The sequence below is a fragment of the Nanorana parkeri genome, unplaced genomic scaffold (genome assembly GCF_000935625.1).
Source record: "Nanorana parkeri isolate BGI_ZX_2015 unplaced genomic scaffold, ASM93562v1 scaffold1512, whole genome shotgun sequence".
Taxonomy (NCBI): Eukaryota; Metazoa; Chordata; class Amphibia; order Anura; family Dicroglossidae; genus Nanorana; species Nanorana parkeri.
Genome location: NW_017307780.1, coordinates 270,747 through 288,927, shown reverse-complemented (window position 1 = coordinate 288,927; position 18,181 = coordinate 270,747). Strand labels below are relative to the sequence as shown.

Here is an 18,181-nt window from a genome sequence, read left to right as displayed (position 1 = left end):
GAGCGGGAAGCTTAGAGGCCACCACCTAAAGTTGGTGGAGAAAAAATTTCAGCTTAATGGGCGAAGAGGGTTCTTTACAGTAAGAGCTGATGCGTGGACCTATATGGGTTGGACTTGATGGACGTACGTCTTTATTCAACCCCAAATACTATGTAACTATGTTTAATGGCTTGGCTTTGCAATAGCTGAAACGTCTCCTGCAGAGCTTGTATGTATTTCTCCTCCTGCTCCCCTCCTGCACCAAACCCTCCTTTTTTTTCTCTCCTGCTGCCTCTGCATTCCAGGGATGAGATCAATGGGCAGAGAGAGCACTTTCTCTTATTACTTCTCTTCTGTTTCCTGCTGCCTGCCCCTCTTCCCTGTGTTGTTCATTGGTGGGTATTTGGTGGACATGGCAAACTGGCATCACGTCCTCCTTCTCCTGGAGTTCCTTGTGCTACTATGCCTCTAGTCTCCTGTCTACAAGGCAACATAGCATATGTACCAGCACTACTAAGGGAATCAAAACGGGTACCAAGAATCAGCAGCTGCAGAAGGCTTAACTCATATTCACACAGGTAGTTGTTTATAGCTTGTTGTTTCTTTTACAGCCTTTGCAACATGTTTAAGAGAGAATTCAAATTTGTGGAAATGTTGCAAAATAATTTTGCTGGGCAGCTGGTTTTGTTGCTGGATTATTGGCAGACAAGTTGTAGTCATGTAGGAGTTGTGAAAATATTCAGAAGCCCTCCTGGCATACCAGGTCTTGTAATTTTTGGTACTTGCCTAGGATGACATAGAGCATGTGTCCCTGGAGAAGGACGAATGAGAAGAACTAGAAGGAGGTGATAAAAGTGACAGAGCTGCCTCCCACCAAATGAGATGGCCTCAGAAATTCCAGTGGTGTTTCCTTTGCTGCATTTTTCCCCGTTGCTGAAAGGTTCACTCAGTGTAGTGTGAACGATATATACTGCCTATGTTTTTTTGACCAAGTATTGGTGTTTATTGGTATGCGTATACTGACAGCATCCAAAACAGGTTTCACTCCATGTGATCATGAAGGACAGGGACAGCCGTCTGAGAAAAACAATAGTGGTTGGGTATCTGCCACTGTGGGACCTTCCAGGCCATGAACTGGCAAAAGCAGTCTTTCCTTGTGTTCAGATGCTGGGCATAAAGACATTTAGGGGAGAGATTTTTTTCCCCCACTCTGGTTACAGAGAAAAAAGATGCCTGGCAGATGAAGGTTGCTTCTGGAGATAGTGGGGTAGGTAGTGGGGTAGGTGTTGGCGAACTCTTAGGTTCCAACTTTTGCTTCACTGTCATATGTGTGGACCATTTTTATGCTTTTGATAAACAGTTGTAGTAGGGACTCTACAGCAATCTTCAAGGAGTTATAGGCATCTGCACAAAATAAGGTGTATGGTGTGAAATAGTAAAGCTAACACATACACAAGCAATCAGCCCTATGTTATTCAAATACTTTGGTTTAAGCATATAACAAAGTAATAATTCATATACACAATTAATTATTACTTGGCTTTAAATCAGGGACTTCAGTTCTAATGGTTACTTGCTTGTGTTTTTCCAGAATAATCAAGATGGGCTAAATAAACCCCCTATATTGTATATAAGGGGGAGGGGAATAAAGTTCCTTTTTGACTGTATATTCTGGTGATCAGACTTTGTCCCCGGGCAAGCTGCAGTATTCTCTTTAAGCAGGTTTAGCAATGTGCCCTTGACAGCCTGTTCAAAATAGATGGAAATTAATATTCCAGATAAAAGTCCATTGTCCTTCAAGCCATAAGGAAATGCTCAGATAAAAAACCAAAAAAAACCCCACTCTAACTAAAGCCATCATCAGGAAATCATCTGTGTCTTCCTTGTGCTCTCAACTCAGCTACTCATTTGCCTCATCAGTCTGTCTTTGTCATCTGGTCTGCCTGCTCCACCTCTCAATGTTTATTACCTTAAAATAGCAAAAACAAGACCAGATGATCTGCTCCTTCCAACTATACCAAAAAACACACAGCTCACTGCTTGCAGCTATCTCTATATCTGACCATTCCTGGGTGCAAAATAATTGTAGTCTACCCACTGTGGCCATGCAATGTTATTACACAAAGGTTTAGATTTCCAGGGGGAAAATCTGCATCTCCCCCTGTGCATTCCTGGAAAAACTGGTCTGCTGCTGGTCAATCTTCATAGCATGGCACTCTCTAGCTATGTATCCCAGTCAACAAAAACATCTGACTGAACTTACCATTCCATGTTATTTGCTTCTTCTGGCATAGGGATTCCATCTATTTCCTCTCTACGAACCCCCACCTTAAGTAAGCCGGTCCACAGCCATCTTCTGGAAATCATAGTCCTTGCCTTTCTGTTGTCTGATTCAATGAGGCCATCACTATGTCAGACTAGCTATCAAGTTTATTAGCATTTTAAAAGAGGAAGCCCAGCTAAAGCTCACTGAAAAATGCAATAGCCTTTTTAACTTCCAAATAGTAGCTAAAAAATATATGCTATAATTGCCATGAAAAATCACTACAAATGCAACACACTCCTTGACCCTTGTACCCGCTGGAGGTAGAAAATTATCTCCTGTACCTCAGAGCACCTATATTGCATGGGCCTTTAGAGTGGTGGTAACCCTCGCTGCTTGAACCTTGGACCATGTGGATACTGAAGCCTTGGGAGTAAAAGTGTAAAAGCCTAGGGCCTGACTAAAGCAGAAGTTTAATGTGAGAACTGGTGGGACATGAAAAATCCTATGGTTACCATCCCAGCAAAGCTGTTTGTTCTCTGGGATTGGAAAACTGGCTTAAAAACACTGGTCACTGGGAGGTGCCCTTTCCCTTCCTTGTTCCTCTCTCTCCTTCTCCTACTATACCCTACATGCTTGTGGAGCCAATCACTCTCGACTAAATTAATTAATTAAATCCCAGCACATTTGCCTTTGGGCCTGCCTGCCATTTTAGGTTTGTCTCTTTAATAGGAGTGTGTAAAGAATGTGAGTGTTAGTGTGACTTTTTTAGGATGCACTGATTTAACACTTTTACATAGATTTTTTTTCTTTTAATTGATGCAGTGGAGTGCTGTGAACAAATGGTAGCTCCCCAAACAGATGGTCACACTTTCCCCCAAAAAATACTTAAAAAAATATGACAACACCAACCCCCCCAAACAAAAACTAATATATATATAAGACATTAAAAAAAACACGTAGTATTGCAGTGTGCAATGATACCTTTCTTATTGGAGTAACAAAATATATAAAAGACAATCTTTCTGACTTTAAGTAAAAATCTGTGAACACAGGGGAGCATACAAAATAACGGACGAGTCAGAGAAGGTACATACCTCTAGCCCTGTCACTAATTAATAAAGCCTGTACTAAATGTGTACAAATAGAGGAGCAAAGAAAATTGATGTTTAAATATCATTTATATTTCACTTATTCTACTAGAGGGTTTTAGTATTTTATGAGATGAGCTATCAGTGGGATATATGCATGTTGAATATATGTTTGCTGTGCGTATTGACTAGGTGTGTCCTGTGCACATTTAACCCCTTAGTGACAGCTTCAGAAAATGGTTTTGCTTCTAAAGGACCAGCAATTTTGCAATTTTTTGCTAGGTATTTGTTTAACCATAATTTCCATCTTCCTTATTCATTGCACCTACACATATACCATTTTTTAAAGGACAAAATGGGGTTTAAGCGGATGTGACATATGCATATAGAATTTTTTATTTTTTTTCTAAAATATACAAAAACATTTTTTAAACAAAAACACATGTTTCACAGTTTTGGCATTAATAATGTGTACATAATTAGTGTAGCTAAGAGGAAGTAATTCATAATAAATTCTTATTGGTTCCTGATTTTTAGGGTATATCAAATGTCTGGGGTTTCAGTTTACTTTGGGAGTTAAAGGTCACAAAATACAAGTAGTAAAATACAATTTTAGTGTGGAACAATTTTAGAATGTGGAATGTTTGTCTCACATCTTTAATAGCCTCCTCGGCACTATATTTTCTTATAATTTTGTTATTACATTTATTTTTTTAACTTTTGTGACTTTTTTAAACTTTTTTCTTTTTTTTCCTTCTTTTAACATGTTCTTAAATTTTTTACAACTTTATTTTATTGTTTTTGGGTTTTTTTAAACAAGGGGGCACTAAGTGGTTATTTTTAAAAAAAATTTTTTTACAGGGGCTTTGTTGCTTAGTATTTTTCAATACAGTATTCTGCTCAGAGATACTTTGTATCAGTTTGTAAACACAGTCGGCTAGCTGTGTACAAAACACTGCTGCCAGCTGTGTGACTGTCACAGCTCTGCAATCACAGCAATCAGCTCTTGCTGTGAACACAGAACTGTGACCACCTAATCTGCTGTTGAGGGTCTGACCCATCAAAAGCAGTAACTCAATGAGCACTGGTCCCTTCACTGGTGTGACAGACTGCCTGGTACCCCGACTGGGTACCTCTGTAAGAAATCAGCTTCCTCTCCACTCGAACCTGAATTCCAGTGTCCTCAGCCCAAACCTGCCTAATTTTTGGACGGAACCAATATATTAGGACAGAAAACCAAACTCTTCAAACATCAGACAACACCAATGTTGAAGTGGAAACCAAGAACTGCTTTATTGAAGAAAGCACACAAAGTTTATACCTCACAGAATCAGATAAGAGTTCAGTGTGTTGAACAGTCCCCACCCCTAGACAGCCGGGTGCGGCATTGGAATTCCTTAAGCACAGACACTCTTTGAATCTAATGAATGTCCTTAATTAGATAAGAGCTTGATCATCCTAAACAATGGTCACTCCAGACAGCCTGCTGCCTATAATGAACATAGGGTCACATAAATGTAATGTCAGGGGAAACATGCAGTATTTTTACTCCACACATAAATCTAGGATAATAGTTACATGTAACCCCAAGAGGTCTGAGGGGGGTCTCCATAGTTCTAGGGTCCTCCCGTGACCCTAAAGAGAACTATGGGGAAAAACTCTTGCCCCATAGTTCTCTTATAACTAACTGAACAATGGTGATGTGATAATCTCGTCATTGGTTGGAAAGAGGTTAACCAGGTGCTTTGAAACAGAACACACGTTAAAATAAAACCTATCGGTTACGGTGTATTGTGTGAGCCTTAGAAATGTTCTCTGACTGAAAATACAGCCGAGGAGTCTCCTCTGTAAGCAATTTAGCAAATGTGCAAAAATTATGTTCAGCTGTCCAAGTCTGAAATGGTGATGCAGAATGTCATTTGCATTTTTGCAGTTAAAAAAAGAAAATAGGGACAACACCTTAGAACTTTTAGAGCAGGATAGCAGCAGACTCACTCCCACTCTCCTACACTGTAACTGATGCTAAGTATCACCAGGTGTTACAACAGCCACTACCCTCTCCCACCTTTCTTTACAATGGTAGGCTCATAAAGTAAACAAAAAAAATCAATAACATTTCCTGACTGAGCCAAATCCTCCTTTATTTCTGCCTCAAATGCTCCCTTTCCGAGACACTGCAGCCTTCAGTGGGAGGGTTTCAGCAACAACGGCAGTGCTATCAATTCGCATGGCAAGAGATGTGGCACATGAGACATTCATGGGATAATGTATCTCATCTGCACAGTCCATCACCACAAATCCCTCATATGGACTCCTCAGCAGTATTAGATGTGTCCAGTACCTGCAATGTCTCCTCTCCTGTATTCCAGTCCTCCTCCTTTTCCGTATTTGAAGATCCATAGAAAAGCATGATAAGAATGTGGAGTCAGATGCACAAAACACAAGTAGAGACAAGCGGGAAAAAAAAGAGACTACTATCACAGTGCAGCATGGGAAGCACAATTCATGTTGAATCCGGGGAATAGGAGCTTTGGTTAGTACCTGAAAAATGTATCTAAACTGATGATGTAAAATTAACTGAGCTGAGTGGAAGATGGATGTAAACTGATGAAAACTTCAGTATTCATCAGTTTTTTTAATGCAAATTAGCTTGATGGCACTCGTGTGAGGCCCTTTTCAGATGAGAATTCTCATCAGGTCCACCTGTCAGTTTTTCAGGTGGATCTGATCGGAAGCCCAGTGTTAAGGTGCCCATACACCTTACATATATCTGGAGATTTTTGTCTGCGATTGCGTTATCAGAAAATCTGGAAGTGCACAACCTCAAATGCTGTACAACTGTCAGATTTTTGTCTTTCAAGCAGGCTAGAAAACTTTTACAGGTTAGTGGTGTTGTTGTACAACAAAAATCTCAAGATGAAAACTGCAAATGCTTTACTTTCAATCAATGAAAACAGCCAGGTGGTGGTGCTGACGATTGTTATTTGCAAACTACATTGGTCTGTGCGTGATGGGCTAGTTGTGAGATGTCTGGACAAAAAAAGTTGTAGAATGGTTGTAAGGTGTATGGCCACCTTAAGTCTATGGGCAGCCAGATCTAAACAGATGTGCATGGATCTCCTGCTGATCGGAACTGACAGGCGCTCATGTGAAAGGGTCCTGAAAGAGGCCTTTCCATTTGTTTTTGTTTTTTGGACCTAAAGAGATGCGAATTAAAGTGGATGTAAACAGACACATTTTCATCTCCTCACCCAGGTGTATTGCCCTTCAGTCTGTGTCCATTTGAAACTGACAGACGGATACAGACTAAACGGTTGTGTTAAAGGGGCTTATTGGGGGGGGGAAAAGCCTAAAAAAATAAAAATTAATTCAGGCACCTCATCTATGGACTGGTAAGCTGCAATATATTGCATTTTTAATTTTGCTTTGAGATTGGGAGCAATTAAATACCCGTTACTTCTAGGAAAGGAGAATCATGTTACAGCGTTTGTGCTTAATGACTGACCCAGTGCTATCACTTGGAGCAAGGAAACAGTCAGTCCTGTGTAAGCTCTGACCAGAAATCTGACTTAAAGAAGGACTCCAGGGGAAAAAAAGGGTTAAGTGCTCACCCGAACCCTGAATCTGGCTGGCTGTGACACTGCTCCCTCCTGCCTGTCTCCTACTCTGCTGCAGTGATGGTATGTCCCTAGGCATCCTCACGTCCTCAAGAAAACACAAAGAGAGGGGCGCCTTTCCTAGTGCAGATTAGTTTATTCAACGATCATAAAAGAAAACAAGCTAGCAGGTACTCACAATGGTAGAATGACAACAAGTGTGTGAGGCAATGTAAAACGGAGCACTGGAGGGATCCGTATGATGAGTCCTGTGTGCAGATCAGTGGGGTTACATAGTTACATAGTGTCGACGCTTTCCGGGGCACGCCCCCTTCATCAGAACATCCTCACGTCCTACACACAGTATAAAGCATGATGGCTCAAGGATACCTTGACTGCCTCAGCAGAGGGAGAGAGAGGCTCCAGGGAGTGGTCTAAAGCTGGGTATACATGGTTCTATTTTTTTTTCTTGAACCCGGAGGCTGAACGAAAAAATAGAACAGATTCCTCCATCAATGCTTACGAACATTGATTGAGTAATCCCCGCTGTTTCCTTTGTAATCTGGCAGTGGCAGCAGGATGTCATAGTATCCGAACGGAGCTAGCAGCTGATTGGCTACGGAGTACCTGAACAGAGCTGATTGGCTGCTATCTTTGTTCGGCCTACAAGTTTCCAACTGGCTGTTTTGATCAGCTGATCAAGGGATGCCAGATGGAAGGTGCACCCACGCAGAACATTTGACGTGTATACCGAGCTTAAGAGGCGGCTGGCTCCGAGGATCGGATGAGAATAACTTTTAAACCTAGATGAAAATGAGCACTTCCTTCTGGTAGCCTTTAAAATGTCTTAAAAATGTCTTACCTTACTGATCAATTGTTTATGAAAAGTTCTTCACATTTTTCAGACAAGTTTTCTATATTTTATGTATACTAGCAATAGCTTTTCTTGTACAATCAGTGGAAAACAAAAATGTAGAAATTAGCACAGTATTTTCAACCCAGCTTTTTCTTTTCATGTTGTTCAGATACCTTGTAGTTCAATTTGATCACAAACACAAATATAATGTTACCATAGCATAGTATCAAAATGGAATCTACATGCTTATATCATGATATGTGGTTTTTCTAAAGGTATTCTGAATTCTTCCCACCATCTAAAATATATGGGTTGGATAACCCATAGCTTTTGTATGGTGACAATAGGCTTTGGAAAAGATCACTAAAACCTATCTGCATTTAGATAAATCCACACCTTGCATTCTTCCCTGTCAAAAGGAGTGTTATGATGCCTGACCCTAATTCTGAGTGTAAACAAATCTATGAATTTGTAATATTAATGGAACTTGATCTGATCAGATTGTGGCTTTTCTCCAGCCCAGAAAACCAGAAGAACTGTGCTAAATTATTGGCGATGTATAGCTTTACTTTTTTTTTTTCCTTTTAATTTATAGCTGTTTGCAAATATTTTCTGTAATTTTATAACATCAATTTTTGTACTATCTTTTTTGAAATATGAATTATGCATTTGATATGGTTGCCTTTGATGTACACTTTAACAGCTGAGGTGTTCCTAACACTGAAGGCTCAATTCACTAAGCTATAATACATGTGCTATTTGCCATAACAATCATTATTTTAAACATTTAATAGGTCTTTTAGCTCTCTTTGCCTCTTTGCCTAAAATAATCCTCATTGTGGCAAACGATAAACATTGTAGTTTAGTAAAAGTATCATTTTATCTGTTACTAACCCTTGGTTTGTAAGGCAGCAATGCTTACTGTTAAAGTTACACCTGCTAGATTTGACAGGTAAGTCGCCAAATTGGGAAAAGAGTCCTACAACCTCAGTATGTGATTGCTGCTAATTGTGTTTATGGTGTGTGACTGTTTGAGATGAATGTACTATTCCCTAATTTGCATAAAATGGTGGGCAATACTAAGTGCTTAATGTTATAAGCTGGCAGCTGTATGCTAACTTACATACATTGAGTAAGAATACTATTGCCGTTATATACTGACAGCGCCACATGGGTGTGGTGAAAGTCACCGCTCTCTGCAGGGAGATGATCTGCAAGTGAGCGAGCGGCGGTATGCTTTTGCTCACTTCCTGATCATTAGAGTCGACATGTGACAGTTTCAATGTTACACGTCGGCTCTAACTATGGGGATGAGTGTAATTCACTCACCCCATAGTTCTCCTTCAACTTCTGCAGCGGGGACAAAACTTAAAGCAGAACTCCAGTTAAAACAAAAATTTTTACATTTTATGAAAATGCATGCATACTGTACTCACTGCCTGGGCTAAATGACAGCCAGTGTCTTTCAACCACCTGGAGTAGCGTCACCACATCAGACTGAACAGTACTGCAGAGAGAGGCACTGATTTCATAACATGGTGATACTCTCAGCAGTATTGAAGACCACCCACTACCGATGCTGGAAGAAGAAGTGGACCCCGGGTGATAAAAAAAAATGAGTGGACTTTTGTTTTGGGGGAAATATTTCATGGTTTGGATTTCTTTTGGGGGTATATTGTTTTTTTTTTGTGTTGATAGGGACCTGTTTACTTTTTGCTGACTATCTGTTTTTGGAGCTTACAATTGTTAACAGCACGCCACTGTATTGCTGAAAGAAAAAAAGTGCAAACAATGTGCACCTAGACCACCTTACATTATATCACTCATATTCATCACACCCCCAATGCCTACAGTAAAAATTAAAGTTAGGCATAGATCGGTTAGGTCTGTTCTGACCAATGCCAAACTTTGCTTCCACTGGTGAATTTTTACACACCTGTATCTGAGGGCTGATGTTCTAACTTTTAGAGGAAAAATAGCTGCCTGTTTCTTGTGCCTTCACATTTAGGTCTGTTCTCAGTGCCTGAAAGACTGTTCTGCCACTGGTCAGTTTTTAGACACCTGTATCTGATGCTGTTTTTTTTTTAATAAAAAAGGCACCTGCCTGTGCCTTTTGTCTTCACATTTGAGCATATTCTCACTAATGAAAAATTGTCCTGCCACTGGCCAATTTCTATCAAACCACGCTTGAGGGCTACGTTTTGAACAAATGAGGATATGGGGATAGGCATACCTGGCAACTTACCGGAAATTAACTAACAATGTTAAAATTTCAGTGTAAATGCCAGTCATTACTGGAACTGTCAAATCGCAGGGATGCCTGCAATGTTTGAAAACATTATATAAATACTATGCAGTGGCGACTCTAGGAACAATATATAGGGGGGCACATAAGATACCACAGTCAAAATGGGGGGGCACTAATAATTTTCACCACTAAAAAAAACTAAAGAAGTATATATGAATAAGATTAAAAAATACGAGAGTAATGCGGTATGCGGTGATACCTTTTTATTGTACTAACCTAATACTTAGAAGACAAGCTTTCAAGAGTTTTTCTTTCTTCTCCTATGATACTATGTAAATACTATGCTATGCGCTATATAAATACTATGTAATAATAATAATGTGGGTAAATAATTCTCTGAGTCACATAAGCGGGGCAGAGCTGAGCCAGAGGTAGAATAGATGGCCGCTGCACACACTGAATCTAGGCTATGGCGATGGGGGGTGGGAATGACAGTCACAGTGAGTAAAATAGCTGTGCACAGTTCAGAGGATGTACTTATTCATTGCAATGTGTAATTAGTTAGGCACCTTGATACTGCAGCTAGCCAGGACGTTCTGATAGTGTCATATGATAGCGTCAGACCTTTTTTGATTGGTTGAAGTTTCAGAACTGTCTGGTTACACATTACAATAAATAATTGAGTACTTTCTCAGAACATCGAGACCACAGCTATACACAGTTAATATATAAGGGAGACCTGCACATTATCAGAGGGGAAGTGGCAATATAGGATGGATCTGTACTGTAATATTAGTACATTACTCCGGACCTATTCTTTAAGCCCCTCCCACTTTTAGTTGCAAACAAGCTATGTGCACATTTGGTGTAATGTGTTAACCCTGCCCACAATTTTACCCCCTACTCTGCCCCTAATTCTTAAGAATTGTTTTCAAAAGTTCATAGGTATGGGGATGGGGGAGTCCAGTGAATGTGCCGTGATGTTGGGAAGTGTTCTTTTGAGCATTGATTTTGTCATGTGTTTTGCCATCAAGCTGTGGTACCGCTGGCCAGTTTTTACTCACCCATACCTGAAGGCTCTAATCTTCTATAATGACACATTCCTGTGGCTTCTGATTTTGCATTTTGGTCTGTTGCAACTTCTATTTCCATCAGTCAAAGCAGGCCTAGTACTGCTTGATGAAAACATAAGGGTAGCTGCTATAACATCCTACAAAAAGCGTTTTTTTACTGATGTAATTGAAATAATAGTGGGCTGGGTGCTGTTGCTGCTTGTAGCTAAATATAAAAGAAATACAAATTTCAATGCACAGCAAATATGCATTGTTAAAGTACACTGATGCATAGCAGGTCACTGAAAATTGTGTGTTTTGTAACAACATATACATCTTTAGGCATCCACCAAACCTGTAATTTAAATATTATATATATTTTCCATGTCACTCTCAAAGCTGTATAAGACCCTCCCCCTGTTGTACGTTATTCTAAAAACATTTTGGGGGATTGGCACAGGACTTAATGGTAGTGCCTGACTCTTTATGCTTATTTAAAAATAGCTTACCTAGTAGCTGTACAAATGGGGAGAATTGACTATCAAGTTTTGTCCCCCTTAATGCAATTCCCTCCAGATCCTCTGGATTTTCTAAACATTTTGCGGGATTTGCTTTACTCTTGACGGATTTAATACTTGCCAGTCCTTAGATGTTGCCTGCATTTTTTTTCTTTTTTAGGTGTCGTTTCCTTTATTTTTTTTTACTGATCCCGCCAGTACCACATTTCCTGTCCTAGGGTGACAACGCTCACCTACCGTACTGTTCAATGGAGGACTAGAGTTGTCACCCCAGGACAAAAAGTGTTTTAGAACAACAGAAAACATCCCCTTCTGCTTTCTACAACACATGGGGAGGTGTTCTGTAGCCCACAGAGAAAGTTGGGAACATTGATAGCTGAGCAGGGTGAGCAGAGGCGAAGTGTACAGGATGGAATTGCTCACTTGTCTACTTCCACCCACTTCTTTCCATGCTGTTTGCCGATCACTATGAATTTTGACAATTCGGGAATCCTATTGGATGCAAGCTACAGATGAATTTACAAATAGAGAAAACAGATACGCGGCAAGCAAGTCTTTAAAAAGGAGTGAGGATTCACCCCTTGACATAACAGACCCCTTGAACAATAATTTATGTAGCTTCTAATTCTCTGTACTTGTCTGCTACATGGCAGCAAAGCTATTTTACTTGAATGTGAATTATTAACCTATTTAGAAAATATAACATGTAACCTTTTAACTTGTTTTAGTGCTGGTTATGTTGTCCCTTACAAAATCCTCTAAATATTACTGTCAATTGTTTTGAAATGTTCACAGACTGTTTTATATGTTCATGTACCTGCCCTTTACAGACATTATAGAATCTTTATGTGCAGTAATGTGTAGAAATGAGGTTAAAACTCCACCCTTCAATCATTTAAAAAGGTCACTAACATACTTATTTGTATGAAAGACACCAGTGCTATTTTTTAGTAGAAAAGGTCTACTATGAGGCTTTACAATATAAATAATAAAGCCCTGCTTCATTAGGAAAAAAATAACCCTCATACACAAAAATATGTAGTGTTTACATAATGACTGACTCAATGACTCATTGATTTGTGGCAACAGGATGCCCCTGGCTTGAAAGTGAATGAGGAAAGCGGATATTCACCTACCCTGCAGTCTGAGCCAGACAACGCTCTGTATACGCTCTCCCAGAGCCAAGCGACCAGAGTCAGTTCCCAAATCCAGGTATTCTGGCTGTCAGTTAACAACTCTTCACTGTTTTAGTATGTTTAACACATAATCAAGTTATTGAATTAAGGTCATTAAAAAATATTTTCCTCCAAACCAGTTTTCCGTATCACACTGTATTTTTCCTTTTAAATGATAAAACCATTCTCTAAAACAGTACAGATACAGGACAACATTTGAAAGAAAGAGAATAATTTTATTCTAAAGTAATTCTTTCAATTATTACTGTGTTGCAGTATATCACTGAATTAAAAAAATTGACTCTTTCCACATAGAAAAAAAGAACAACACATTTAGGGCCGTTGTCGACGGACTTTTGTTTGTTTCTAGCAGGTTTTGCATTGCCATACAAGTCTGTAAGAATGCAAAACCCGCTTCAAGAAGGTCAAAAGAAGCTCAACTGACAGTCAAATGCATCTGTTATTGAATTCTTAAAGTGACAATGCTTTCAAGTACAAAAAACTATAAACAAAAATGTAGCTCATTTGTGTATCACTCGGCTGTAGATCCTCAAATCATCTCTGAATTGGGGCTGACACTGTCCTTCCTTCTGGAGGGTGGCTAATTTTGTTCCCCATTTTCCCTGTGTGTGCTGTAAAGTAGCCACCGCTCCAAGCTCACTTCCATGATAGACTACAATGTCACGTTTAGTTTATTAATTAGTTGGGTTGCCGAAATTTCGTCTGAAAATGGCACTTTTGGCAAAATGCCAAAAGTGCCATCTTTTGGCCGAAATTGCGGTGCATCCATGGCTTCTCTCCTTCCCCCTGGTCGCTGCTATGTGTCCCCTCTGACACAGCGCAGCATCCAGCAGGGAGGAGATAAACTGTTAGAGAGCCGAGCAGGGTGGTGAGAGAAAAGCTGCAAGCTCTTCTCCTGCACCACCCCGCTCAACCTCCTACACAGATCAGGATAGAGAGCGGTGTGTGGACGGAGTCAGCTGTCACTGGAGACATCACTAGATGTGAGGGGGAGGAGTCAGCTGTCACATGAGACCGAGCTCTCCTCTCCACACCGCCTGCTCAGCGTCCTGTGACAGCGAGTCAGGATGGAGAGTGGTATACAAACATTAAGCGATCACTGAATGTTTGTAAATAACTGGACATAGTATGAGTTACTATGTACCAGTTATGAATGAATGGGAAGTGATCTACATAATTTCCTATTCATTCATGATTGTGTACATAGTAACTCATACTATGTCCACAGGTTATGAATGAACAGGAACACTCAGTACAGTATGGAGGATTCCTGTTCATTCAGTGCTGGGGCTGCAGAAAAAGAGATTGAGGACTTTGTGTCCTCAATCTCTTTTTCTATTGTAAAAGGGAAATATCAGGGGTCTGTTTAGACCCCTGATATTTCCCCAAAGCCCCCAACAGTAAAGATAAAACATATTTAATAAAAAAATAAATAAAATATTGAAAAAATTAAAAAGGTTAGAAAAATAATAATTTTCGGTTTTGGCCTGACATTTTATTTATTTCCGGTTGCGGTCTCACAATTTCATTTCAGTGCACCTCTACTAATTAGTTTTGAAGGTATGGTCTATCCAGGAGTGAGCTTTGAGTGGTGGCTTCTTTACAACACACACAGGGACTATGGGGAACAAAAGTACCCACCCTCCAGAAGGAAGGACAGTGTCAGCAAAAATTCAGAGATGACTTGAGTGATACACAAATAAGTTACATTTTTGTTAATAGTTAAGGTACTTAAATGCATTTTTGAGATTTAACTCCTGAGTTCAGTGTCACTTATAGATCTCAGAAGGATCTCAAACTGAAGTCAAACTGACGCCATCCACACAAGCCCAAAGCCTGTCGACACAGGCCCCTAGTTGTACATCACTAAAAAGGTAATATAAATGACCGCTAATATCTTTAAACTGATATGTCATTTTGAATTATTCTTTGCCATTTTAATTTTGAATATTAGAACAAATATGAACTATAATCCCAGCATTGCAAATATTTTCATATTCTTTTTAAAGCTATGTGATATAAATAAATGATGTGACATATTCTAATTGTGTTTGTGAAAAGGGCACATTGACTGATCCTGGGCTTAGAGGCAGTTGTAGAGATCTTTCACAGTACTGTAAAAATCTCTAGTAAAAAATATTTTATAAATCACCTTGCCTAGTGGAAGGCATTAATTTTCCCACCGTGAACAAGCTGAGTAAAAAATGTTACACGGTGGGAGTGGCAGGCTTTAAAGCTGCTAGAGAGGGAAGGAAAAATATTGGAGAACAAACTCAAGTACAGTCATTGTTTGATAGTAGATTAAAGTTACATTAAACCCTCAGATTTTTTAACATAAACCAATACTGTAATGTGTGCCTTACTGTAATCCATGGTAGTTTCACTTCTCTTTGCTGCTCTTCCTTTTAAATCTATATCTCTTCTCATGCTGGGGGAGAACTTCCCTTTGCAGCTGAGTGCCTCCTCCTGTAGTGCTGGCTCAGGTTGTGAACCTGCACACAGACAATGTATTATATCCACAGACAAGGCAGTCTGCTGCAAAACAGAAGTTCTGCCCAGCATGAGAAGAGATACAGATTTAAAAGGAAGAGCAGCAAAGAGAATTGAAACAACCATCTCTTCTCATGCTGGGGGAGAACTTCCCTTTGCAGCTGAGTGCCTCCTCCTGTAGTGCTGGCTCAGGTTGTGAACCTGCACACAGACAATGTATTATATCCACAGTCTGCTGCAAAACAGAAGTTCTGCCCAGCATGAGAAGAGATACAGATTTAAAAGGAAGAGCAGCAAAGAGAATTGAAACAACCATGGCACACATTACAGTATTGTTTTATGTTAAAAAATCTGAGGGTTTAATGTCACTTTAATGTCTGAGAATAGTGACTAGTTACCACCTGCTTAGTCTTTAGTCAAGATCACTGCTTATCATTTTGGATACCAGGATATTCTATCTATAACCCTGTTGCTATTATCTGAAGATCTCAGTTTGGGTGTCGGTCGACAATGACTGTAAATATGTATTTAAAAAGCAGAAATCTAAAGCACTTATCAAAATCAGTGATGTGCTATAGTCATGTCAGTATCCAAACTAAATTTGTTCAAGCTCCATAAGATCCAACATTTGTAAGGCTAAATTTCAAAAAGACATAGGCCAGGTGCCCTTTGTCTGTCAATAGGTAGGCTGCTCTTTTATTAACGAAAATGATAAGAGATGGATATACCTCTCCTCACTAGGACTGCAGTGTAACTTTGTTTGCTTCATATATATGGTAATTCTTAACCAATACACTGCCTAAAAATTGTAAGCCATACTTAAATTAGACAAATCCTTTTCAAATACTGAACTATGCACAAGCAGCTCACACTCTTAACCGCCTTGGCGGTCTGATTATTTCCTTTTTTTTTCTCGTTTTTTTTTTATTCCCGTTGGTTCCCCCCTCCTTGTGACGCGGACGCTCGCAAGGGACGGAACCCGGAAGACAGATGCCGGCATCGGCCGGAGGACACAGCGCGGCTCGAGGAGCAAGGTAAGTAACGCTAAACTGTTATCCCGAGTGTGGCTCGGGGGTACCGCTTATGGTACTGAAAACTAAACCCGAGCCACACTCGGGATTACCGCCAAGGAGGTTAATTACATGGGGGATAATAGAAAAATTGTATAATATGCATGTTGTACTGTGAATAGATGTGGTCATCTTTCCAACTAATGTACGATCTTACCAGATATTTTGACATGTAAGTATCTGCACCTCATTAAGAGTTGTCATATCTGGGAGACTTAGCACATTGGTAAGCATGCAGGGATCAGTCTTTAAGCCGTTTTTAACTGAAACAGGAACAGTCTTTATTTATCCCAAAGGCAGACAAAGGAAATCCAACAAAAATAGCTTGTCTTCAGTAACATTTGCTTATCTTCAGCATATAATACAAAATAAAGTCTCACCGATTTAAGTCTGCTCGCAGTTACAGCACCAGAACTTCCAGCGTAATTTTCCCACAGAACAAACAATTATTTGCACTGTCCAGTATAGCAGCTCACTCAGCTTTCCTCTAGCACACCTGTGCTACTCCAACTTCCACCCTGGTTCTGTGGAGTTTCCTGTCTTTTCAAGCCACTTCCTCTTGCCTGACAGTTAACCCTCTGTTACCCCTTAAAGCGACCATAACCCAAATAAAAGGGACACATATCGCCCTTCCAGGACCCATCCCTGGCGTCCTGTACATATCCCCCACCTCTGCCTCAACACGGAGGTGTTGCAGGCAACACGGGACACTCTACAATGTAACCGAGAGAGGGCATCAGCGTTATGATGCTGTCTCCCGGGTCTGTGCTCCACCATGCAGTTAAATGTAAAAGTCCGGAGCAACCAACACAAGATGCTGACATAATGCTTCTTTAAGCTTTAGAAAGCTGCCTCAGTATTCCACTGGATCATTACCAACTTCCTGCCTTTAGTCATGTCAGTTAAAGGTACAGCGATGGTGGCAAAATTAGGGACAAATCGCCTATAGTACCCGACTATGCGCAGAAATGCCAGGACCTGTTTCTTTGTTACAGGGCGTGGCCAATTCTGTATCGCTTCTAGTTTGTTCATTTGGGGCTTCACCAGACCCCAACCCACAATGTACCCCAGGTACTTGGTTTCCTCCATCCCAACAGCACATTTCTCAGGATTGACCATAAATCCTTCTTTCTTCAAGGAGTCTAGCACGGCCTGAACCCAGGGCAGATGGGACTCTCAATCTGTACTGAAAATTACAATCGTCCAGCTAGACCGAGGTGTTGGACTTATGAGGGCGTAGCGTTTTATCCATTACCCTTTGGAAAGTGGCTGGGGCAGAGTGTAGCCCAAATGGCATCCTCTTATACTGATAATGACCCTCATGGGTACAAAATGCAGTTTTTCCCTGGCTCTCTTTGTTAAGGGTATTTGCCAGTACCCCTTGGTGAGATCAAGTGTGGTGATGTATCAGGCTGGCCCCAACCTTTCTATTAACTCGTCTACCCTGGGCATTGGATAGGCATCAAACTTGGAAACTTTGTTAAGTTTCCTAAAGTCATTACAGAACCGCAGAGTGCCGTTAGGCTTTAGTACCAATACAATTGGGCTAGACCACTCACTCTGCTATTCTTCAATGACGTCAAGTTCAAGCATCTTCTGAACTTCTTCAGCCACTGCTTTCCCCTGCGCTTCTGATATACGATATGGCTTTACACAGACTTTTATATTAGGCTCTGTCACAATGTCATGCTCAATAATCTTTATAAGACCAGGCAGTCCTGAGAATATCTCCTTATTTCTTTGCAAAAACTATTTAGTTTGTTGAGTTTGTGATTTGGACAGGCTTGCAGCAACCGGCACCAAGTCAACGCCTGTAGGGGAC

General features: G+C 40.3%; 1 protein-coding gene across 1 annotated transcript in view; it reads left to right on the top strand.

Moving 5' to 3' along the window:
* Positions 1 to 18,181, top strand: part of LOC108798590 (catenin delta-2-like) — a 177,878-nt gene that overhangs the window by 86,231 nt on the left and 73,466 nt on the right. Inside the window, exon 7 of the mRNA XM_018570352.1 lies at positions 12,693 to 12,815. Coding sequence (XP_018425854.1) covers positions 12,693 to 12,815 — 123 coding nt within the window. The remainder of the gene's footprint in view (positions 1 to 12,692; positions 12,816 to 18,181) is intronic.